General features: G+C 43.9%; 1 protein-coding gene and 2 pseudogenes across 2 annotated transcripts in view; all 3 read right to left on the bottom strand.

The window, feature by feature from the left end:
- Positions 1-1837, bottom strand: part of LOC134407578 (pituitary homeobox 3-like) — a 35356-nt pseudogene extending 33519 nt beyond the window's left edge.
- A 6515-nt stretch (positions 1838-8352) lies between these two features.
- On the bottom strand, positions 8353-16353 carry LOC134407579 (pituitary homeobox 3-like; annotated as a pseudogene).
- A 1360-nt stretch (positions 16354-17713) lies between these two features.
- Positions 17714-26385, bottom strand: part of GMCL1 (germ cell-less 1, spermatogenesis associated) — a 28077-nt gene continuing 19405 nt past the window's right edge. For both annotated transcript variants that reach the window (XM_063138972.1, XM_063138971.1), the window contains 4 exons: positions 23850-23925; positions 23451-23596; positions 22021-22108; positions 17714-19409 (listed from right to left, as the gene is read on the bottom strand). In XM_063138972.1, the coding sequence (XP_062995042.1) occupies positions 19293-19409; positions 22021-22108; positions 23451-23596; positions 23850-23925 (427 nt within the window). In that variant the 3' untranslated portion in view covers positions 17714-19292. The remainder of the gene's footprint in view (positions 19410-22020; positions 22109-23450; positions 23597-23849; positions 23926-26385) is intronic.

The following is a 26385-nucleotide window of genomic DNA, read 5'->3' on the forward strand; positions in this document are numbered from 1 at the left end:
CTATCAGACCCCATCCCTACCAATAAAGTTCACCAGGGATGCCTGCTAGCTTCCCTTTTATTCAATCTATATTTAAATAATATTGTCCCTACCCTAACTAGTCATAACTTCTTCCCACCCCGCCTAAAGGATAGGAACATTTCGGTGCTATTGTATGCAGACGACGCTGTTCTCCTATCACATACGCAAGTGGGGATGCGCAGGATGTTGAGAGCGCTAAGCGTATATTGCAAGAAGGAAGCCCTTCAGGTTAATCATGATAAAACCAAAATTTTAGTTTTTGGGAAAAGGAGGAAAGTATATCATTGGCAGTTAGACAGTCACCCTCTTGATCAGGTGAATAAATATAAATACTTAGGTGTAACTTTTCAAAGCTCCGGATCCTGGTCTGAGCATTTGGGTGCAGCAGCCTCAGCGGCCAATGTAACAGCTAATGCCATTTTTCGCTTCGCAGCTGGAGCAGAAGGACAGTGGATAGCACCACTGTTACAACTGCTTAAAAGCAAACTACTCCCTCAGATTCTGTATGGAGCTCCCATTTGGGCCCATGGAGATATCACACCATTAGCAGTAGCACAGCACAAATTTCTATCCAGGACCCTTGGAGTTCCTAGATCTACATCTAAGGATATTGGAAACTGCATGTCTCTCAATCCATACATTGATGCTAAAAGCAGCTATATCCTTCTGGTTAAAGATAGTGTTTCACCTGGCCCCTCCATTGGTGCTGTCCACATATGACGATATGGGGAAGGATTCATGGGCAGACAGGATGAGACATTCCATCTCCAAATTGGGTTTCTCGCAAGCATTCCTCCTTACGAGGGGGTTTGACGGGGCCAAGGATGAGATTGCCAGAAGGCTGTAAGACTGTGATATTCAGTCATCTGTGGCAGCGGTCGAAGTGAGCCGCTCAAATGGGCTCTATAAGAGTATCATTACTGCTCCGGGAAAGGCTCCCCTATATTTAATTTCTGGAATGCCACAAGAGCTGAGATGGCTATTTACTCGGTGCAGGCTAAATTCCCTCCTGCTGATGGAGGTGAAGGCATGCTTTAAAAAGCACCCTAGCACCAATGTAGATTGCCCAGCAGGTTGCCCTAAAGCCGAGGATATAATTCATTTCCTAGCTGAGTGCCCAAGGTATGCGGAGCTGAGGAAACAATACCTTGAGCCTTTAATTCCCAGGTTTAATTTCATGACTTCTAAAGGGGTAGTCCTTACTCTTTTGGCTGGTACAGACTATTATATATCTTTTAGGACTGCGAAATTTGTACACCGGGCGATGGAGGCCCGGGAACTACTGATTGTCTCAAACGATTAATTTTAATATCCAATACTATATGTTGGTTAACATTGTAAATATAACCTGGACGATTGTTATCCTAGTTACTCTTATTTGTAGCACTTCCGCTGGCTTGTGGCAAGCTCGCGGAGGGTATGTTATTGTGTTATCTGTTTGCGAATGGCCCAGTGGCTAATATGCAATAAAGTTATATGAAATATGAAACTCATTCAATACTGTCCAGAAGACAACAGATGCCATCTGCTAGAGAAGGCAGTCACATTGCACAAGCTCCAGAGGTGAATCTTACAGTACATGTGCCAGTCCCTGGGCACATTGGCTAGGCCTAGTTTGGATTATCACCCAGAGATCAATATGTACCCAAAACGTCCAGAAAAGAACAGGAGAGTGTGGACAAATCCCTCTGAAAAACCTTGGTAACTATACGGCTAGGAGAAGCACGTAAGCAACAGGAGATACCCTTCAGAAGGTGAATGCACTCCTTGCAAAGATCCTCCATACCTGTGGAGCCTGCTTCTGTTGCTCTGGCATTGCTGGGTTTTGATGGTGCTGCGTAACACCCACTGTCTGGAGCAGGTGTCACAACGGTTCGTGACTCCACCTCTTTGAGAACCAAAACCACTTTGTTGTTTGGGGCTGGTGATGCAGGGACAGCTCTGTCCGCCTGAATGACGGGATTCCTCTCTCTAAAAGGTATGGAGGCCAAGGTCACATGGTTGTACAGAGGCTGGAAAGAGGCTGGCTGGACATGTCCTTGCCTGGGAGGCTGTATCTGCACTAGCTGAAGACTGGCCCCAGGATGGAGGTGGGAGGGGGCATACAGCTGCTCCACGGGGCTGGCACTGGGAAGGCCTCTGTACTGAGATGTCGGTGGCCCATAGAACGGCCCAGGGAGGTGGCCAGTGGCTCCCCACCCATGGGCAGGAGGGTAAAGAACTGCTGAGCTGGGAATCTGCAGCTGATTCTGATTCCTCAAAACTCCCTGCAGGTGAGATGTTTGTGGAGGCAGGGAGCTGTAGGTGCTGGCACTCCCTGGGTTCAGCCGGACGGGCAGAGCTGAGATTGAAGGCTGCAGCCAGGCGGAGCTCAGACATGGCATGGATGTTCCATAGATGTTGTGAGGACCTCCTCCCACTGTAGAGCTGGCAGTCACCACTGGGATGCTCTGAGGTTGACGGTTTGAGCCTTCCTGTGGCTGTGGATTTGGGGCTTGATCTATAACACAAATGAAATGGGCAGGGGAATTAACAATTGTACCTCTTGATCAGCCTGAGCAACTGTCAGCCCTTAGGGCAATTGAATAGATTTAGCTGGTCTTGAGTGTTCACAGACATCATTTCAGTGCTCCTCACAAGGCTCCCATAAAGGGTTTCTGTGTTTTTGTGAGGGGTTGATGCTCAAGAAACTTACCCTCTGAATACCTTCTCCAAGGGAAGTCCAAGAGATGGCAACAAGGAAAAAAGCCTTTTTGGTGGTTGTCCCAATAGTGGAACGTTCTCAGCAAGGTCCACCTCGTACCAACATTATACTCTTGTCAGCACCATATTAAGACTTTGCTGTCTTAATATGCATGTGCTGGCAATAGGATGGGCTGTTTCATAAGTCAATTGAACTGTTTATGGTTGTCATTAATGTTTTAGTTTTTTATGGGGCAGTGTTATTTGAATGGTTAATTGCTTTAAATGTTGTGTTTTAAACTTGTAAATTGGATTGAGTCCTTTTTGAGAAAGATTTCTTGATGATGATGATAACAATGACGACAACGACGACGACGATGATGATGATGAAATTGATAGTTCTGATCTCTTTAAGCAACTTTGCCAGTATTATCAAGGCAAAAATATTTTGACAAGTCCTCAGAGCAACCTGTTCTGAGGAGTTGACTCAAGCCAGCTTCCAGTAAAAAGGGACCCATGGAACTGGGATCTTGTGGACTGGATTACTGCTGTCCCCACGGTAACACCAAGATTCTACCAAGCCACAGAATGTTATGATGTGAAAGGAGTCCAAAGGGACGGGCAGTTGGCCTGAACGGAAAGTGCCGGGCGGGGAGTCCGTTAGCGGAGCCCAAGAGTAAGTCAAACCACAACAAGCATGAGAAATATGCATTTGTGTACACTGAAGGCTTCTCCCAAATGTGAATGGATTAATCTGAATATTTCGTGCAGACGTGGGCACCAGCTAAATAAACTTCTCTTTTTAAATTCACCTATTAAAACTATGAACGATTCTTGATACAGAGCACTATTTATTTAAAGATTACTCTTCTCCCAACATTCTTTGTCTTTCCAGAAGTTTTTGCTCTGGAATAATTAAAACGGAAGAGCTCCCAGCTCCCTTGGACACTTTCTCGAAAGCTACCATGTGGCGTGCAGTTAAAGATATGGGAAACCCCAGCCGGAGGGGTTGTCTTTTAAAGCCTTTTCAGGAATCCATTCATGGATGACTTTATCCACATGTCCATTCTTGACTCTACCACTCTGAACTGCCCCAAAGTCTCCTGCCCTGTTCCACAGCCCTGTGGGAGATGTTTGTTTGTTTGTTTTTAATTATCCCTTAATGCTAGTTGGAAAGCCTGGGACCACATGAGGAGAGGGCAGATTGCGTTAATGTTTTCTACAGAATTGGCACCACTTCGGTCAGCTTTAAAATGCACCTCCTTGACCAAAACGAAGTAGGACCTGCCATAGTCTGTGTGCATTTCCTCATCTTCCTGTGTCGTTGCTCCCACTGGCAAAATTTACATTGCAACTCCTTGGGGCAGGGATCTGTCCAGTTTGCTTATTCTACTCTGTAAAGTGCTTTGTACCTTTATTGTAGTACAGAAATAAGTAAACCAATGCGTCAGAATGAAATGAAGTCATTGAGGGCACAGCAAATGTTAGTCAAGACTAATTCCCACTGAAAGTCCGGTGCTACCCTTAGGCATGGCTAACTGAAGCCCCTTGGCATTGCTGGGACTGGGGGGGGGGGGTCATGGCTGATTTTGCTGGATTGTGCCCAAGACTATGGCTGTGGAGTTGCTTCTTCCTTGTTCCACTTTCTCTTATCGCTGCTCTCACATTTTACCTTCTCTAACCTGCCCCAAAACTTTATCCCCCATGAACTATGGATCCGTTATCTCACAGCTGTTGTCTCTCCATCAGCCCCCTGGAAAAGAGAAGGATCCTTCTAAATGCCAAGAGGGCACAATTTCCTACCTGCCATCACGAAAGCAAATTTCCAGATAAGGCGACTGTCAAAAATATTTGCCAATCTCTGAAGAGACTAACTCCAATGCTCCTAACTGATCAAATGTCCAGTAAGGAATAGGATTGCGATGATGCAAAATTGTTTATGTTTGTCCCTATGGTAATCCTGGGGATTGTGAGGTGGGGGCAAGGAGAATATTCAAAGTGGAATATGATGATGAAAGATGATGTCATGGTGGAAGCTGGAAGAGCAGACCAAGGGCTGCCACCAAGAACTGAGCTAGGCAGGGAAGAGTTAGTGGTTCACCCTACCTGGTAGGAAACACATCTTCACAATCAATGTTCTCCATCCTGACCTCTAGAGAATCATAGAATCATAGAATAGCAGAGTTGGAAGGGGCCTACAAGGCCATCGAGTCCAACCCCTTGCTCAATGCAGGAATCCACCCTAAAGCATCCCTGACAGATGGTTGTGCAGCTGCCTCTTGAAGGCCTCTAGTGTGGGAGAAAGGCCTAATCTGGGATGCTGAGATGTTTTCAAACATAATCACTTGAAGTCCCTTTTGGCTTTTGTTTGAATGGAAGACTAGCAGATCCTTCACTGAGCAAGGAGCTGGACTGAGTGACTTCCGAGATTCCTTCCAATATTATGTTTCCATGAAAGTGGTGGCTTGGAGCAGGTGTTCTAGTAGGGAATCCTAGGCAGAAATGGCAGCAAGGGAGAAAGTACTTGCAAACAAGGGTGTGTGTGTGTGTGTGTGTGTGTGTGTGTGTGTGTGTGTGTGTATGTGTATGCCTGCCCGCCCGAGACTTGAGATCTGTTGGAGGAACCCTCCTCCACGTCCCACCAACACAAGACATATGCTATGGTGGGACATGGGAGAGGGCTTTCTCTGTTGTGGTGCCCTGGCTTTGGAATGACCTCCCCCTGGAGGACCAACTGGCACCGACGCTGACTTTATTCCGGCACCAAGTAAAGTCATGGCTTTTTAACAAAGCCTTGATGGCTAAATTCACCACACTTGCACATTGTTTTAATTGGTTTTACTGCTTTTATATTCTATACTGGTTTCAGCTTGATTAATGGTTTAATGTGTTTTTAGCTGTGTATATTTACTGTTTTATATTGTTGTATAATTGTATTTGTACACCGCCCTGAGATCCTAGTGATAAATAAATAAATGGTCTTGTTCAGCCTTCCCATTTTTTAAATGCTTTTAAAACACTTTTATCTTCGTTCTCTGAACAGAGATAAGAATGAAGTTTCCCTGCTTAGTGGTGAAGAAAGCTTCCTCCCCCACCAATCTGGATTACTGTCTCAGTATTGCTAATAGTGGCAGTCTTTTCCCCAAAGCCTCGCTGATCAGCTGATCTGCAGGGAAAAGAGGGGGCTGTAGGTTGAGCACCCCTGCAGTAATATCTTGGATGGATAGTGATGAAATGACGATTGCAGAGATGTCCGCTTTGGTTCATACATTTCTTGTGAGTACCACGGGGTTTTTAACCCATCTTGTGGTTTTTAGGGTTGATTGTTTTAAATTGTTTTTGTATGTAAATGTTTTTTTTTTTACATTGCATTGTTACATTTTTAATCTTTTGTAAAACACCCAGAGAGCTTTGGCTATTAGGCAGTACAGAAATGTAATAAATAAAGAATCTTAAAGATGAAATATATAATTTGAAGTAACCACTTTTTAGTGCAATCCCTCCTCGGAGTTGGTGTCTGCAACTTTTTCAGCACCTCTTTTTCACAACACCCTTTTCTAGTCTGAAGCAGGAGCCCACCAGTGGACAGCAAGGTCAGCTGGATATTGCAGCACCTAGGACAGCTCCCAGTGAGCAATTTGGTTCATCAAAATCTGTGAATCCACCGAAGCCTTTTATGCCTTAGTCCAGAGCCTTCTTCTCAGACCACACCCCTTCCTATGAAGTGGAAAGCCTTAAAGTGGGGACACAAATAATGTGGGGTCCCTACGCCACCAGGAAAAAAAACAGAAAGGAAAAGCACACTAGGAACGGGCTCTTTGGTTCCTGCCATAGAAGACTCATTCGTAGCGTGTCCCCGTTGCATCCTAGGAAGCTGTTGCACTGGGGCTTATTTCTGAGTAGACATGCATAGGACCATGCATGATTTTGTACATATATATATATATATATATATATATATATATATATTGTAGACCTGGAAAAAGTGCAGGAAATGGTAACTAAAACGATGAAGGGGCTGGAGCAATTCCCGTACAAGGGAAGATTAAAGCAGCTGGGATTGTTTAGCTTGGAAAAAAGAATGGAAGGGGGAGACATGATAGAAGTGTACAAAATTATGCATGGTGCAGAGAATGTGGACATGGAGACACTTTTCTCCCTCTCCCATAATACTAGGACTTGGGATCATCCCATGATTAGTAGGAGATTCAGGACAGATAAAAGGACGTACTTCTTCACACAGTGCATATTTAAACTATGGAATTCGCCACCACAAGATGTGGTGATGGGTCTAAAAGGGGCGGGATAAATTCCTGGAGGAGAAGGCTAGTTCTGATGGCTATGTGCAACTTCCAGTATTCGAGGCAGGAAGCCTGTGTGCACCAGTTGCTGGGGAACATGGGTGGGAGGGTGTTGCTGCACCATGTCCTGCTTTGCTGGTCCCTGGTCAACAGCTGGTTGGCCACTGTGTGGACAGAGTGCTGGACTAGATGGACCCTTGATCTGATCCAACACGGCTCTTCTTATGTTCTTATTCCATCAGGTTTCCAATAAACCCACTATATCTAGCTTGCCCTTTAAAACCAGGCACTCCAACTCTCACATTGATGTGTACAAATTACCTAGAATATACTTCTACATGCTGACAAATTCCAAGGATTTCCCAACACTCTGTGTAGGAATTACTGTCCTGCACAGAGTGTAGGATCATGGTATATGATTCTAAGCAACAAAACATGTGCAGACACATGAGGAGAAGCGAGGCGGATGTGTATGAATTATGATCACTCACCAGCTTCCCCAACCCACCACCAGAAAAATATCTGTGGACACCCATGGTAGGTCGCTCTCGGAGGGTGAACTTACTGGTAGGGATGGCGGAGAAATTAGTCCAGTTCTCATTTAATGTGACTTTGCCTAATATTGCACTTTTAAACGAATGCACGAACCAAACAGAAAATCCATTATCCTTTGAAATTTGCACTTTTCTGAACTTTGCAATGGACATCTCCAGTCAAAAAAATGTGACCAACATAAGTAGTGTGGATTGCCTTTATTGTTGCTTACTTTTTGGTCTGTTGATTTTCACTTTGCTCTGTACTGGCTATTTCCCAGTAATACTGAATCTAATCTATGTTTATTGAATGGTTGCTTCTTTCTTATTGTATTATATTGATATGATTGGTGACAAATTGCTTTTTTTCTCCTCAGATATCGTATTTTGATAATGTAATTTTTACTTCGGCCACCGTTTGCCAATCGAGAGACGTCTTGCCCCTACTGGAACAGTCCTCCTCAGAAGAAAAGCGAGAGGCCCCCGAATCCCAGGCATCCCAGATCAAGGACTGCCCCGTTTGCAACCCCCAGTGCAGATGGGAGCACGTTCTGGAGAAAAAGTTTGCACCTTCCCAAAATTGCCATCACATTAAAAAACAAATTAAAAAAAAAACGTTAAAAAGGTAAAAATACTGATTCTCAGTTGGAGAAAACTGAGCCCTTCGGAAAAATCTGCATGGAAACAGAAGCCCTTCTTTCCACCAGAACTGGTGGATCCCATCCACCCTCCCTCCTCCCCTGAACTTACAGAGGGGAGCTCATGGTAAGAGTCTGAAGAGGGCACAACAGTGGCCCTCCTTTTGGGCCGCAACGTCACACTGGCCTGTCCAGATTATACTGGGTGGAGCTGGGGTGACGGCTGGCTTTGGAGGAGAGCCACAGTTGAGGGGCGGCAGCTGGGGCTGTTTCGCTCTGAGCCTCAACCCAGCCAGGCTTGCGCTGCAGGGGTCCCTGTACATGTACGGGGAAGAAGCACCAGTGCCATACGTTTGAGACAGCAGGCCCAGGAGGGCTTGCCAGGCTGTTGAAGGACTCCAGAGATGGGACGTCAGGCACGGAGGCTCCTGCAGCTCCAGGAAACACACCCTGGGGTGGAAAGGAATCGAGGTTCATGGAGTTGAAGAGCTGGAACCCTTTGCCATGCATGGGGGTGGCATGCAGTCCCTTGGGGGCCCAGGAGCTGTAGGCATAGCTTGGGTAGAGGTCCTCAGAAGGGCTCCCAGGCAAACCACTGAGCTGCGAGCCAAAGGGGCCTTTGCAGAGCTCCGTCTGCTGGTGGCGCGCCTTCTTCCACCACTTGGCTCTCCGGTTCTTAAACCAAACCTAGAGAGAGAAAGAGAGAGAGAGGGAGAGGGAGGGGGAGAGGGAGAGGGAGAGGGAGGGAGAAAACTGTACTCTTAAAGGCAGTGTTTAAATTCTTTCTGCAATATCTGCACCCCTGACAGACGAGGCCAGGAAGCCACTTCCAACATGATGGTGTGCATTCTCTTAATGGGAGTTGGGTGAGACCAGCACAAGAGGAGAATAACTTGGAGAAATGTAGGTTAGGCACTAATACTGGGGTCTACGACATGGTGCCTGCCAATCTCCCTACACTTCCTGATATATATATATATTAAAAAAGATATGTTAATTTAGAAAGGTGGTGTTTTTTTAAACTAGGAGACTGGCATGCTGCAAAATAAGATAGCCTTCCAGCATCATCTTGCCCAAGAATCTGATGTGGACCCCACAGGCATTCTTAGAAAATAAAAATGGGGGACTGCAGCCCAGCATGCCCAGACACACGGGGGTGGGGGTTTAATCTTGGGTGGCAGGGACTATCCTGGGATTTCTCTGCATATCACTCAGCACTCAAAACAGGAGGATCTGGAGGTAGTAGGAGAAATTGTAGTCAACAAGCAAAGCTTGAGCTTGAACGCACTCAGGGATCCCATCCCACTTTTGTTCATCTAGGTGACTCACAGGGGATCCAGTGCTCAGGCAGGGGCGAACCCGGGATGATCCTGGTATAAACCTTAGGTCTAGCTATGGCCATAGTCTGCAATATCATCCAAGATGGTTTCCCACTAATTTGGAGGTAGAAGGAGAGGAGCGTGTGAGAGGAGGGAGAGGGGGAGGTTTCAGTACGGCACGCCTGCCTAGTGTGCAAAATAGTCTGGTGCCGGCCTTGGGTAGGAGGTTTTTAAAGAAACATGACAACTACGTGCACTGTGCTCAACATCTAAGGTCCTCCTCCGAGTGCCTACTCTGAGGGAAGCTCGGAGGATGGCAACAAGGGAGAGGGCCTTCTCAGTGGTGGCCCCCCAATTATGGAATGATCTCCCCAACGAGGCTCACCTGTCGCCAACATTGTTATCTTTTCGGCGCCAGGTCAAAACTTTTCTCTTCTCCCAGGCAGTTAACAACAAATGCTGAGTTTTTAACTGACCCTAGAATAGTTGTTTAAAATGGATATTGTTGTTTTTATGCCTTTGATGGTTTTAAATTTTTATATTTGTTTTAATGTTCACTGGTTTTAACCTTTGTACACCGCCCAGAGAGCTTCAGCTATGGGGCAGTATATAAATGTAATAAATAAATAAATAAATAAATAAAATGACCGCACAGTGGGGAATGCCACAGGTACGGGGGGGGGGGGGATTCTACTAATACTTGGTTCTCTGTTCTTTAGGCTCAAAAATTGTAAAACTGCAGATTAATATTTCTAGTTCATGCAGCAACGGTGTTTGTATTAATCAAATAGCAAATACATATTTTCCAACATGAAGACATTCCTCATATGCAATGCAATTCAGGCATTATGAGTGTGTGCACGTGCGTGTATGTGTGCATCGGCTTATGTTGTTTATACTTTGGAGTGGGGGCTCTATGGGAGTGACAAATGACTGAGCTAACCCCTGTGATATGCTTTAAGCATTGGAAATATGCCACACAAATGCTCAATTAGATGGTTGCCGTTAAATTGCAACAAGGAGGGAAAAGCATAAAAAGGCGTTTTTAGAAATATGAAATAGTTTGCATACTGTACTCTAATGACTGGGTGGATATTGTTCCCTGGCATAGTTACACACCAGTCAGAAATGGTTTAAGGCAGCTGTTCCAGTGTCTATCAGGTCCTGTGTATACTATAGATTGCATTACACGGAATATTCTGATGACATCTGCCGTTGCAAATTTCTTATTTCATTATAGTTTCCTACTCAGGTGTCACAAGAATTCCCAGGGCTCCCCAGAGAGGCAATCTGGCACAAGTCTCCACAGCTTGCGGAGACCAGCACTCCGTAAAAGTGGAAGGTTTCCTGCTTCAGAAAGGCCAGTAATATTCTGCAAAATGTGCCCGGCGTCAATGCAGGTAAGTGGCTTTTCCCAGGGATGGTTATGTTATATGTTGAATCTGTGAGAAATGGGTGAATATGTTACTTTTTCATATATTGCAATGTTTATCATAAGGAGAAAATATAATGGCTAATGCGTTATTAAAATATTATTATAAGGGCTTCTGAAAAGGGTCAGCCTAAAGCAATGCTATAACTGAAGCATTATAAGAAAAACAAGAAACATAGCAGGTGTAGGGCTTCAGTTGAAATAGTAAGAAGTTGTGGTCAGGCTTGTGGTCAGAAGAGTTAGATAAACTAGGCACAGGCTGAAACATACTTGTCAGTTTTCAGAACTTATGGCTTTATGGTTGGAAGAAAGAGAGAGGAACTTGAACACATCTCTTAACGTTCGAAACTCATGACCTTGTGGTTACATGATGGGAGGGGGAGATTAATAAAGAGTGATTAAGAAAGTATGCTCAGAGGAATCAAAACCAAATATGGGCATAAGTAAATAAGAGTGGGTGGAATATCAAATGAAGGAAGCAGGGAGGTAAACAGGGGAGGGGCCAGCAGGCGTACCGGGATAGGCTGTAACCCCTTGAGTCTCTAACCAATGGAGTGATAGGGGAGGGACCACTTCGGCCAGGCTAAGGGATAAAATGGTTTTGCTCTAACTGGTAGGTGTGCCTACCTGCCTAGACACCCAAACTTGCAAGTTTGCTCAATAAAGCAGAGTGTTTAAACTTTCACCACTTTGTCCAAGCATTTTCATTTCAAAATCGTGTTTCTAACAAATCCAAAAAGTTTTCCTCTCTGTGCTTAATAGCAGTTCCAGGAGGAACGTATGCATTACACTGCCATAATCAAAACTTATGGCTTTATGGTTGGAAGGAAGAGAGAGGAACTTGAACACATCTCTTAACGTTCGAAACTCATGCTCCCACAACTGCACGGGCCCAATAGCATAAGACATTTTTACATGAGGCATTTATCGTGCACTTGCAATTATTGACTTGTAGAAATTTGTAGGTCCTTTTCGTGATATCATCAACCTCCAGTGCCTCTCTTGTCATTTCTTAGGTTTATTCTGCCATTTTAAAAATCGTCAAAAATGCAGTAGCGACCCACCACCTCCAAAACCCGCCATGAAACAGGTGGTTTAATTGAAGAATCACATGATATTTTAGAAATCTTGCAGCGCCATCTATTGGCTGTATAAATGTAACATGTGGGACATACCCACAAAGGAACCGGGGGGGGGAACAGTGGTGGGGGGAAGTGCGTGTATTATGCCCATTGTAAATCCGAAAAGACTCTGGAAGACAAAGCCCTGGTAAGGCTGCAGGATTTTTCTTTAATGTAAAGAAGCCCATACTGCTGTCTAGCTCAAACTTAACATGCACTTTGGCCTTTAAAGTTAAGACACATGGATAGTGCTTACTTTCTGGGAAAAACGTGGCGTGGGGTGTCCATCTCTTGGAAATCACTCCCCTGTTACTTGGAAACCCTTCCCCTGATGTCTGGTGTGCAGAAACTCTTCTGTAGTTGCACCCTAAGTGCGGGATGCACTCTGCACTTGCTCAGGGCACTTCATAGAATCATAGAATAGTAGAGCTGGAAGGGGCCTATAAGGCCACTTTTTCTATTCTTCCTTCTAAGGAGCTGAATCTGAGCCCTTGAGAAAAAATCAACCCTGAATGTAGAGAGTCAGGCGAGAGTTTTGTTGCTATAAGAATAGCATAAGAACTACAGCATAAAGGGTGTGTGTGTGTGTGTGTGTCTTTTTAACCCTTTCTGAGCACTGCAGTTTTGAGGAAAATCACCCCTGAAGTTGCTATTTGGCATGGGAGGAGCGCGCCATTGGCACAAATATGAGACAGTCTTCCCCAACTTAGTGCCCTCCAGATGTGTTAGACTACAGCTCCCATAATCCCCATCCACCATACCTGTCTTTAAATAAAGGTTCTAAATCACATGGATGCATTACATACATGTAAACCAGGCACCCATACGACAGATCTTTTGGAATGGAACTTTGGGCACAGAGGAAAACCTAACACCCCAGAGTTGAAAGAAATCAATTGCCAGATAGGTCCTTGAAAGCAATTATTTCTTCGTTAAAGTCAAATTTATATGTCCAGCGACTCCGCAAGTAGGGTTACATTGGACTAGTTTCAGTTTGTGAGTACCAAGGACGTGGACAAGCTGCTTGGAGGAGTGAGAAAAACGACTTGCCCTCTTGATCCCTGTCCTTCTTGGTTGGTCGCCCAGGGAGGAGATGCAGTTACATCACAATTACAATGTATTATTAATGCATCTCTCAGGGAGGGGAGTTTTCCATCATGCTTAAAAGAAGCGGTGGTACGTCCGCTTCTAAAAAAGCCCTCCCTGGACCCCCTGGATTTTAATAACTATAGACCAATATCAAATCTCCCATTTGGGGGCAAGGTGATCGAGAGAGTGGCTGCAAACCAACTCCAAGCAGTTTTGGATGACACAGATTTTCTAGACCCATTTCAAACCGGCTTCAGAGCAGGATACGGAGTTGAGACAGCTATGGTCGCCTTAGCGGATGATCTACGCCTGAGTATTGACAGGGGGAGTGTGTCCCTGATGCTGCTTTTGGACAGCTGCTCCTCAAAGAAGGAGCTGCTGTGTGGCGTACCACAAGGTGCCATCCTTTCCCCAATGCTATTTAATATTTACATGAAACCTCTGGGAGAGATCATCTGGAGGCATGGGGCGAGATGCTATCAGTATGCTGATGAAACCCAAATATATTTCTCTATGCCTTCGACAACAGCGTCAGTTAAGGATAGTGTGTCTTCTCTGAATGAATGCTTAGAGGCGGTAAAGGGGTGGATGAGGAAAAACAAACTGAAGCTGAATCCAGACAAGACGGAGGTGCTTACTGTCAAAGGCCCCAACCTGGGTTTGGGGGTGTGTCAACCGGTTCTGGATGGGGTTACACTCCCCCTGAAAGACTGGGTTCGCAGCTTGGGGGTGCTTCTGCATCTGTCGCTCCAAATGACAACCCAGATAGATATGATGGCCAGGAGTGCCTATATCAGCTTCAGCTGTTACGCCAGCTGTGCCCCTTCCTAGAGTCGGAAGACCTAAAGACAGTAGTGCACATGCTGGTAACTTCGAGGCTTGACTTCTGCAATGCGTTCTACATAGGGCTACCTTTGTACCTAGTCCAAAATATGTTTGTACTTAGTTCAAAATATGGCAGCAGCGAGGCTGGTCGGTACACCTGAGGGTGACCATATTACACCAGTTTTAAAATCTCTTCACTGGCTGCCAATTAGTTTCCGGGCGAAGTATAAAGTGTTGGTTATCACCTTTAAAGCCCTACATGGTTTGGGTCCAGGCTACCTGCAGGATCGCCTTCTCCCGTACAATCCGCCCCGCACACTCAGGTCCTCTGGGAAGAATCTACTTCAGAGTCAACCCAAACTAGGCTGACGGGTATTACCCAGAGGACCTTCTCTTCTGCTGCTCCCAGACTGTGGAATGGCCTGCTGGAGGAGATTCGTCAACTTGACAGTCTTTTAGCATTTAAAAAAGCAATAAAGACTGATCTATTCCGGCAGGCCTATCCAGTGGAATTTTAGAATGTTTTTAGGATGTTTTAATCATGTATGCTATATTTTAAATCAGTTTTTAATGTGTTTTATATTCACTGTAGTTCCCCGCCTCGGAACTACAGAAATCGGAATCATCATCATCATCATCATCATCATCATCTCCCCACATGCTGCAAAACCACCATTTTGCACCAGTTTTGTTTTCCTTTTGGTTGCTTCTCTGATCTCTTCTTCAGATATAGGTTGGCTCACAAGTTCCTGCGGGTGTCTGCAATTGTCCGTTTACTTTGGGTAGAGTTTTTTTCATGTGTAAAGGTCAGTATAAAACTTGCAATGGCTTAATTAATTTGGGATGCATCATTCTTGCTGCCAAGTCAGGTGATGTGGCAGCGGTGGTGCTTATGGAGTTTTTGTTTTCTGTCACTTTGTTGCTGAATTTGTAGAAATTATGTTGGAGGTACATTAAGGAGGTTTGCATTCTGTCTATTTCTAGAGCTTCGAGTTCTTTTTTACTTGTCAACACGACATATGTTACACCCTGTGATATATTCTATTAATACATTTTAAAATATCTTTTGTTAGCTTTGTTCTGTTTTGTCCCCATTTTATGAGGAGCTCTTTTTGTAGTACAGCTGTTAAAGTGTCACACAGTAAAGCAGGAGAGGCGGATGAGTGTGAATTACTATATAAATGTTGCCTATTCTTTAATTTTTCTCTGTTGTCTAATAGACTACAGTTTACTCACCATAGAGCTTCTGGACAAAAAAGAGGTCAGAGTTTCGTTACAATGCTAAGTGGGGGTGGGGGGTGGAGTGAGACTCTTTTTTAAAAAGGAAAGCGAACACCTGAAGCTATCAAGGACCGCGCTGTGCTCCAAGCATACAGCTATTGCACGTGTGGTAGTGCAGGCTGCACAAGAGAGAAAAGTTGCGCCTCCTTTGTGACAATCTCCCAGTGTCCTGCTATATATCCCGCTGACAATGTTTACCCAAGCTTTAAAAAGGGAGCTTTGCATTGCATTTGACCTGGACAAACAGAATTCAGAAGCATCTTGCTTGGTAGAGCAGAAAAAAAACCTCTGCTCCATGGCAGCGGAGGTGAACGTTGAAGCAAAGAGAATCAAAACGGACAGTTGTGAGCATCAGCCCTGTGGACAATGCATTCTTTGGAAGACATCCTGGGTAGATCACACAGCACAGACATTCAGGACCCTGGAGAGCTCCATGATCTGGGGACCCTTGTGTTTCAGGACCCTGGACAGATAATCTAATTGATTGCGGAATTTACTATCCTGGACAATGGGAACACTACTCAGACAACCAATACATTATAGATGTCATGATACACCATTAAGACCATGGAAAAGAGGCTAAATGTAACCCCAGAAGATCTTGGTAAGCTTCTTCAAGAGCACAATATGTCCACGCAAGAATTCATGGCCTAAGTCTTGGTGTACATCCCTAAGCCGCATCTTCATGCCATAATCATTTTACTCAAGCTCTACATATTTCTGTTGGACCTTCGTGGAAACGGTCTGGTCTATATTATGGAAAAGCCATTAGGACTGTGACCAATATTTTTATCTCTCCCTTGCCTTGCAACAAACTGCTGGTAACTTTCTTCTGAATTCCCATCCCTTCACACTCCTGCAGCATATTTTCCTTAAGTCTTGAGTTAGATATTTCTATTCCATTCAATAATTTGAAATCCTCCAGTTTAAATTCTTATAACTTTGTTATAACTTATAAGTTATAACTTATAACTTAATCAAAATATTACCGTATTAGGCTTGCATTGGTATCTAGCTGAATTCCATACAGTGTACTGTCCTTAATTCTGTAGGAACTTTTCCTAATGGACCCTCCTAGAAATAACTTGGGAGTGGTGCAAACCTGCACCATGCTGACTGCTCACAAGCATTTCTACTAGGTGTTGGGTGGATTGCGCCCGGTTCCAATGGCAGTGGGATGTGAGCTATTAATTCTCATGTGTTTTTACTTAAAGACTATGTTTCGAATGCAGAAGGAAAAGAGGAGCAATCCCTCCCCCAAAGAATAAGGAGGAGCAAAGCTAAAAAATAAATTAAGTATCTTCAGAATGCTTTATTTTGATGAATTGTTTAACCATCCGTTTGGGGTTTGTTCATGTTCTCTTCAATGGTTAACTTGGTGGTGTTTCCTCAAATGCCCCTGGAGTCGACAACCAGTCAAAACACATCAGGCATTTCTCACACCACAATCCATTTCTATTTGTGAGCACAAGTCTGAGGACTCTGGTGTAGCTTCCTGCCATCGCACCCTTAACAAGAGCCCTAGGACATGTATGACTCAGGTCTCTCCCTCTAGATGGACTGACTGTGCTAGAATGTAGTTACAGAACCAAGCACCTTGGCACTGAGATAGGGAAGTGCACATCACTAACTAAGCACAGAGAATCTGAAACTATGGTTCTGTGGTTTGTTGTAGGTCCCACTTGTCAAAATTTAATAGCAACCTGGTCCTTCTCAAAATTCTCTTTAATGCTTACAGAACACCACATAGATATTGCTTCCAATTTCATAGCATTTCTCAGATGAACTTCACCTGAGTCAATTGTGTGCAACATCCATGATCATGGCTCTAGTTCATAGAATTGTATCATAGAGTTACAGAATAGTAGAGTTGGAAGGGGCTATGAGACCATCGAGTCCAACCCCCTGTTCATTGCAGGAATCTACCTTAAAGCATACCTGACAGATGACTGTCCAGCTGCCTCTTGAAGGCCTCTAGTGTGAGAATGAATGTCTGCATTTATGGTATATTCAGCAGAATGTCAGAATGTGCAGATTTAGTGTAACAAAATTGGCCCAAGACTGTGACACCCAAGATGGAAATTTAGAAGCCTGCATTAAAATGACACTGAATTTGACAACCTTTTCAGTCCACTCTCTGACTCTGAGGATTTCAACTGACACTACAAAAATGTAATGCATGTAATTGCAGCCATACTGGCTAGAAATTTCATTTTTAAAAGTTTAGAGCATGGACTTTGATATCCAGTACCATGCTGTGTCATTTTTCTCTGCTTCCACAGAATCAGAGCTAATATGCAGCCCTGCAAATGACATAACTCCCCAAAGACAAAGTGTTTTCAAACTTTCAGAGAAGTGTTGTTTTCACCCCTCAACAGATCTGTGGCAATAAAAGAAATCAAGGCTGGGAGAATTCTTTCTTCAAACACAATTCCTAAAGACAGGATCCAAAGAGGAGACAGGACTATGAATTCCGAACTGTAGGTGATTTATTCACAGTTTGCCGTTGTTTGTTTGCTGAATAGGTTATTTTCTCTTTATAGCATACAAAGGGCATGTTTTTAATATTACAAAAGAAGCTACCAACAAAATGTAAAGATAGAAATTCAACAGCAAAACCCCCAAAGATATGTACAAACTAATTCATAGTTTAGTTTACATCTCACTTTTAATGGATTACTTTTAATTTTTTTAAACAGCGATTCAAGACATGAATCTTTTGATTTCAGTTCCTACTTTTGGAATCTGCAAACCATCTTACGTCAAAAAAAAAAAAGTGTGAGAGAGAAGTATTCAAACACACATGCAACTCAAAAGGCACTCAAAAGGCCACAGGTTCCTGAGCATAGTCAGGATGTATACTCCCAAATATATGTATGGGCTAATGAAACTAAAAATACTTTTAAAACCTTGTAATTAGGACATATTTGGCTCCAAGAAAATACTAGCTGAAACCTGCAGACAAGGACAACATGCAGGCTTCAATAATCAAAGCTTTTCTGAATGAATTCTCAAGCATTTTGGCCATGACACAGTTTTAGCTCCAGCACATACATAGTTCTCCCAACTGAATGTGAAGGCCCAGATCCTGAGAAGTACCCTGTTGCTTTAAAAGCAAGTATGGCTCTTTCTACGCCAGCTCTGAAGTGATCCAAGCTGCCATGTTTTGCAGAATTCAACTGTTCAATTCACTTCTTAGACAAGAACCCTCTTTGGATCTGAACATGACAACCCAACAAGCATATCTGTCCATTCGCCTCAATGCTGGGGAACGTTCCCGTACTTAATGACATGCACACACACACAAATGCATCGTCTAATACTGAGGCTACTTGTACAGTGACCTGTGGGTGGACTGGAAACTGCTGCACTAGAGCAACCCAACCCACCTCTACTTCTGTATTCCACAAAATGAATTAAAAATACATGCAATGTTTAAAAATATATTTCTTGAAAACAAAATAGGATACATTATATAAAGGATTCAACTCATCAGGAAAATGTTACAAGCCCCAAATGCTGAATGAATTAAAAAAAAAACCAAAAAACATGAATAAAAAAGTTGAACCCTGGTGCACAACCACTGAAGACAGTGGGATTTAGTCAAGGCAGTAACTGACCCTTAACATTTTGGAGTTCAGCCAGAAGAACAAAACCTAGAGGTCATCAAGTAGAAATGACATGTTACATTTAGGTTAACAATTACCGAACATTTTACAGATTTGTGCTCTTCACATTTAACTGAAAGGTCCAAGTTTGGCTAGTTGTATTTAAATTATGTCTGTAACAGGCAGGCAATTGGTAACAATCCTCAGATTTAGCATCCCCTGTGGCTCTTTGAAGATCCACAGAAAAATACAAGTTTGCCACTAGTTGATTGAAACCTTTTAAGCTATGCATAGGAATGTACAGATAAGGGGTGGAATTTGCATTTTCTCTGCAAAGGTATATAAGGCTTTTTTTAATTATTTTTCTCTCTGTGCCTCAAGACCATTTGAATTAAAGCAGTCATCATAAGAAGTTCCAAAAGGAAACTCTCAGTTTTCTCAGTTAATCCGGCTGTCCATAATTTTCTCTTCTCTTTTCTGGGGAAGTATACAAGAAGTTGCAACAGATATACAGAGGGAAGACCAACAGGCGGCTGTCCAAATTCATCACTACCTGTTCCTGAAAAGGAAACATAATTAAATATTTTTGGCTGAGGAGAAAAATGCTTTCCCCCTTATAACTGAGAATGGCTACTAAAGTTCTAGAAGAAACAAAACAAGAAATACTGAAAGCAATTAATTTTGCCCAACATTGTGCAGCTTGGGAGATGCTGCTTAGCAAGGCATTGCTCCGAATTTTAGTGTTGTGTTCCAAGTATTTGTAGAGGGGGAAATAACAGATTTAAATCAGAGTTATTGCTCCTCTAAGCTCCACCTACTTTGCACTGCAACCTGTACTTTTCATGCTGTCAAGGACAATTATCTTTAACTGATCTTCCAAACATCTCACATGGAATGAAGCAAGAAATACTGAATTTGTAAGATTACTCTGCCAGATTTCAGTTGCAATCATAGCAACAATTAGTCTTCAAATGGGAAATTTTTTAACTGGTTTAAGGGCTTTAGCATTGGGCAGCCTATTGCAACTATATCCAGCAAAACTTTGCTCTTAGTCATAGAATTATAGAATTGTAGACTTGGAAGGAGCCTCTAAGGACATTGAGTCCAACCCCCTGCTCAATGCAGGAATCCACCTTAAAGCATCCCTGACAGATAGCTGTCCAGCTGCCTCTTGAAGGCCTCTAGTGTGGGAGAGCCCACCACCTCCCTAGGTAACTGATTCCATTGTTGTACTGCTCTGACAGTCAGGAAGTTTTTCCTGATGTCCACCCAGAATCTGGCTTCCTGTAACTTGAGCCCATTCATCCGTGTCCTGCACTCTGGGAGGATCGAGAAGAGATCCTGGCCCTCCTCTGTGTGACAACCTTTCAAGTACTGGAAGAGTGCTATCATGTCTCCCCTCAGTCTTCTCTTCTCCAGGCTAAACATGCCCAGTTCTTTCAGTCTCTCCTCATAGGGCTTTGTTTCCAGACCCCTGATCATACTGGTTGCCCTCCAACTGCAATACTGCTGCCTTTGAAGATGGTTCAGAAACTTCAGCACGTGCAGAATGCAGCTGCCAGAAAGTTGATAGGGGAGAGGTGATTTGATCATAATATCTATAGTGTACCAGCTGCACTGGGTACCAGTGTGTTTCTGAGCCCAATTCAAAGTGCTGATATTGACCTTTAAAGACTTAAATGGTCTGGAACGAAAATACTAGAAGCATCCCCTTTACCCACGTCAGCCTGACTGCACTTTAAGTTCAGCAAGAGAGGCCCTTCTCATGGGCCCACCTGTAAAAGCAGTTAGGTGGGCAACCGCACGAATGGGCCTTTTCCGCAGTGGCCCCATAACTCTGGAATAACTTGCCACTGGGGATCTGCCAGGCCCTGTCATTGTGAGCTTTTAAAAAGGCCCTAAAAACATACTATTTTACTCTGGTCTTCCCTTGAAGTGCTTACTGTCGTTGCTGTTTTTATCAGTTTTAATACTGCATCAGTTTTTATTATATGTTTCATTATTGTACTCTGCCTTGGGAGGGCTCCTGTTCTGAAAGATGGCCAAGAAATACTTTAAATAAATAAATAAAGCCCTACTACATAGTGTAAATACCACCATATTTAGTTGTATAAACATTTGCACCATTCTTTGGGAAATGTATGAAGCATCAATGAGAAACGTCATGATTTAAACCATGATTTAAACCAATCTAACCTTGATGGGTGGGGTTCATACACAGGGGCTGACCAACTGCCTTATTTGGGCTCAGAAAGGTGTTTTTTCTCCAGGACAAAGTTAGCTAGTAATTATGGGATTAGGTTTGTCCAAACAATATGTTCTGCTGGAAACATGCAAGTGCACCTGCTGTAGCACAAATCGCGGCAGAGTGCTGGCCTTTGCATGAGCTTACCTTATAGCAGAAGACAGAAGCCGAGATCACTGTGGAGGCTTCCAGCTAGAATGGGTCGTGTCTCCCCACTCAAGGGGGGGTCTTTTTTGAAGAAGAAAAAAAGTTCCTCTCCACCAGGTGTCATCCACACTGAGTGACCTGGAGACTGTCTTAAGCTGAATGCTCCCATGTTCCTCATGCTTAAAAAGCATGCACAGAGAGAGGGATGCTTGCAGGAATAAAGCTGCCGAAAGCTACGTCTCCCCACTACAGACCCCCCCTTCTTTTGTCCTTGCTCTGCTGCTCACCCAGCTCCTGCTCTTTCGGTCCTTCCCTTCTGCAGTCATTCTTCCTCCTCAGCCCATAAAACACCAAACGTCTCCCACCCACCCAACTATTCCCAACCTCAGCAGACATAGGTTTAGAGACAAGCATTCAACAGCTGCCGGTTCCCCTTTATAAAAAGAATGTTCCACCACGCTGCTTGAACTCTGCCTTGGGAAGCCTGAGCACTCTTAAAATGAAATCCAGGCCTAGTTCTCAGAGTAGTTCTGTGGACCAGAAAGACCAACTACTGAAGCATCATGCACGATTTACCACATAGGCACATCGCAAAATATGGGAAACACAGTTTAGCATCCTAAGAAATAGTTTTAGGATAGCCAATGCTGGAAGTCAATCCCTTTCCCTGCTTTTATTCTTGCAGCTACTTACAAATGAAACTGAATTTTCAAAGCAAGAACATTCACTTTTCATGCAATAGCGTTTGAAATGAACAAAAGCACTTCAAAACACATACCTGGTCTTTTTCCAGGGTTAATATCTGATATCCTGCAGTTCTACTACAAATAAGTTTTCCGTTGCTGTCAAAAGATGCCAGACGCAATCTAAGACCAGAAGAGAAGTTACACTCAGCAAGCTGTAAAAAAAAGGGGGTTTCTGGGAAGGAAAATGGTGGTGGTGGTGGTGGTGGGGGAATAGAGAGGCATTTTTTGTAGCCCCCACTACCATTGCCAGAACCTGTACAGCTTCTCCCAGTAGCCTGGGGGTGAAGGGAAAGGAGGAAAAGTGACAGAACCTGTAAAGCTGCTATGAAAAACTTGAATTGCCCTCTAAAGGGCCCAAGTAGATTGCACGCAGGTAAACACTGTGGCCGTTATTTGTGGTTGGAAGACATTGTTTGGCTTTTCATGTTTAATGGTAACTTGTTGGCATATATTTTGCCTCTAAACATAGTTCTCTGCACATCCAGACACTGGAATTCAGCCTGTATGACTTTGGCAAGAGCCTTAATATTGTGTCTACAAATCATTTAGCAAGTTTGCCAGCATCTATATACAAGCTGAAATGCTGAAGGAACTGGGCAAGGTGGGGAGCACAAACCCTTTGCTCTTCTTGTTCCTTCCCCAATCCTTTTGGGATGGGAGCCTTGGAAACAGTTTCCTTGAGCCCAGCTTCGCCTCTCGCCAGGTGTTTCTTGAGTGGTACGTGGGTTCAGCTCCCCCATTCTCCAGCAATTGTTTTGCAATGGAGAGAACCTAACCCTGCTCAGGGAAGAGGAAGGAGACTCTGCAAAATCGCACCAAAGAGTAGACTTTGAGGCCAATTCCCAGCCAACAGCTGGGACCTGCACACGTCCCTCCACCCCAAGAATATTCCTGTGGCACCAGGGAAGCCTGCCTGGAGGAGGAGTGGAAGGGGGCAGCTCAACACTCCCCTCCTTTTTTTCTGCAAGGGTAGTTGGTCTCTACCATCAGGAGTGTGGTGTGAGAGCCAGTGTGGTGTAGTGGCTAAAGTGTCGGACTGGGAGTCGGGAGATCCGGGTTCTAGTCCCCACTCAGCCGTGGAAAACCACTGGGTGACTTTGGGCCAGTTGCAGACTCTCAGCCCAACCTACCTCACAGGGTTGATGTGTGAGGCTAAAATGGAGAGAAGGATTATGTATGCTCCCTTGGGTTCCTTGGAGGGAAAAAAGGCAGGCTGTAAATGCAATAATAAATAAATACATAAGTAGATAAGAGAAGCTCCCCTGCCCTGCAGACCCCTCCAGTGTGATTTCTTCGCTGTCTGTGGGCAATGAGGTCTACAAAAAATATACGCGTAGCTGTCGAAGTTCTGCACTGTGGCGTGGCATGGCATGACCAAGGAACAGAACCCAGGGCAGGGCTCTTTTATTTTCATTTATTTAGAATTATGTTTAGGCCGCCTTCAAAGCCCAGCCACACACACCTGAAAGCAATGTTCCTCCGGGGTTGCAGACTGACTGAGCCACTGCACGGCTGGTTCAGGGTGTTGCGCTTGAAGACGATGTAACGGTTGGTGTACGTGACCAGCAGGTCGAAGCCAAAGTTGAAGCCTGTCCATCGCCAACAATACTTGAAGAAATAAAAGTGACAATTGACTGAAGTACATTTAGGATTTTTCATTCTGGACTTGAATAGTTTGCCACGGGCCTATTTTGACACTTTAATGTGTGAGCTCAGCCTAGGAAGCCTGTAATATTCTAATAGCTTCAGTTTAATTTTATTGCTTTAAAAAAGTTACATGGGTTATCAATGCAGTGGCGTGCTGGCATTTGTTAACTAGTTATACAATTTTAAAAGAACTTAGAAAAATATTTGTGCTTACATCGCCATCCTTGGCAAGTTTTCTGCCACATCGCATACTACTTCCTTCAAGTTCCTCCTTGTTCATTTCTTGAGGCCTTGAACATACAAAACAACCTTTTATAAAATGGCATTCTATCAAAAGAAACAGCAAACAAAGCAGCTTGTTCAATGTGGTGTATAAAACACCCAAGCCAAACTGCAAATAAAATAAAGGTGTTTCCAACAGGGTGACGGCTTCTGCTCGCTAGTGGCATCACAAGCCCTTGCTCAACTATCCGTCTGAGCCGACCCTTGAGTTATGCAAGCTGCTCTTGCGCTGGTGTAGAGCGAACAATGCACTCAGCGTAGCAGCCTCTTGCAGGACACCATTACTGCAAAGGAGAGGTGGAGGCGATGTTAGGGCAGCGGTTGAAAAGCTGGGTTTGTCAGCATCCTACTCTTCCTCAGGGCTCGTTTCTGGCTCGTACGCTGGCGTAACATTATACAAATGAAACACAAAGCAAAACTACTCCTGGTGGTCAATGGAGCGCCCCAGAGAACTCCGAGCCATAATGCTGATTCCCCCATGCTCCCCGGCCCCGCCAGCCACAAGAGTCCAACTAAGTAAGTAGTCAATCACAGAACAGAGCTAGGAGTATAAGCACCTGATCAAGAAAACCCAGTTCACACATATTTAATTATCCCACTTTTGGGGGCTAACAAGCCCGCCCCCAAGATGACTTAGAATTAAATTACATGTTACGCAACCAATACACTGAAAATCTGAGGCTGTAAATATAAATAAAGCGAATAGAACTGGAGTTTGCAGATTAAAACAAAGACCAACGCAACAGGGGGAAACACATACCAGGGAGCTGCATCACTCTAATCTCAAACCATGCTGACTGGGGCAATGGGAGTTGTAGTCCAAAACATCTGGAGGACATCAGCTTGCCTACCCCGATCTAGATGTTTAACAAACCTAGTTTTTATGTTTTCCACCAGTTCACCCAGAACAGACAGTAGTTTCACGGGTCTGTAGCTTAGCTTCCTGGTTACCCCCTAGATCCCTTTTTAAAAACCATGGGTATATCAACTACCTTTCACAAGAAAGCTGATTTTAATGACTAAGGGCGCAGTCCTATGGGTTGTACCCTCAATGATTGGAAGCCCCTGAACTCAAAGGTTATATAATCATTCTATGTAGGGCGGGAAGACCTTCACCTCCCTGTCCTCCCAAGATGGGCTTTTTCACCCATTTAGCTGGGGGCTCTTTGGCAATGAAGAGTAACTGAAACGCCCCCTTCTTTGAGGTCAACTTACCGAACTCAGAGAGTGGCCGGCGTATTCCTTTCTGCACCGGCAGCCGGAGAAAGGGAGTGGAGCTCCAATTCCTCCTTCTGAGGTTGAAGTGCTGCCTCCAACCTTGGACTGGGGCATTTGAAATGTCCTATGGTCCCTCAGACACTGTCTAGGAGCCATAGGATTGCTCCCATATTGTATAGTTGTGTTGGAAGGTCAACAAATTCACATTTAAATTCTGAAAGAATCCTTGGGTATATTTCATCTGTTACACTTATTTTTTCAGTTTAACAAACCTAGTTTTTATTTTTTCCACCAGTTTACCCAGAACAGACAGTAGTTTCACGGGTCTGTAGCTTAGCTTCCTGGTTACCCCCTAGATCCCTTTTTAAAAACCATGGGTATATCGACTACCTTTCACAAGAAAGCTGATTGAGATGAACTTCATGAGATGAACTTCATGAGATGAACTTCATCTCATTGCCTTCGGATGCTTTCCCGGAAGTGGTTCAGAAATGAAAACACTGACGCAAAGAATTCCTTCAGCTTCTCAACAATCTCCCTGTTCATGCCTGTGTCATCTAATGGTCTGCTTCCCTCACTGGATTCCTGACAGGTTATTTGAGGGTTGATCGAAATTCTTCGCAATTCCCTCCTCTCTCCCTCTCTCTGCTTTCTTGACAACTTAATATTTCTTTTGCAGAGTGTTTGCACATCTTTTGTTCTCATTTGGGCAAGACATTGTAAAAGGAACTTTTCTTGCCTTTTAAGCTTACTTGGTTCTGCTTGTTAATCATGCTCACATTCTCTTGGACTTATCTGAACCTTTGCTCATCTTGGTATAACCAAGCATCTGATAGTGCAGTTTTAAATAACTTCCAAGTTATTTGACCCTCTTTCCCTTCCTTTTAATATATCCACTAATTTTTGAGGTGATTCTCAAATTCTGAAATTAAATGTGACCATGCTTGGCTTCAAGTTCAAATGTTAATTTGTATATTTGTTGAATTTGATGGCCCTGTGCTCGGTCACCGCTCCCAAGCAGTTCAACAGAACTTACACGTTGCACTACCCTCAGCACCACTCAGAATTAAGTCCTGTAGCTATGATTAACAATTCTAAGCCACGATAATTTATCTTTATTATGACCTACACATAAATTAATCTAGTGCATGCAAAGGAGTTGAAGTCACACATTGCATCCATTTTTTTCCTTTGTCTGCCTCCCTGATTTTTCTCACAGGATCAAGGGAGCAACAGTATGCCCTGCTGTA

Source organism: Elgaria multicarinata, chromosome 12 (genome assembly GCF_023053635.1).
Source record: "Elgaria multicarinata webbii isolate HBS135686 ecotype San Diego chromosome 12, rElgMul1.1.pri, whole genome shotgun sequence".
NCBI classification, from domain to species: domain Eukaryota; kingdom Metazoa; phylum Chordata; class Lepidosauria; order Squamata; family Anguidae; genus Elgaria; species Elgaria multicarinata.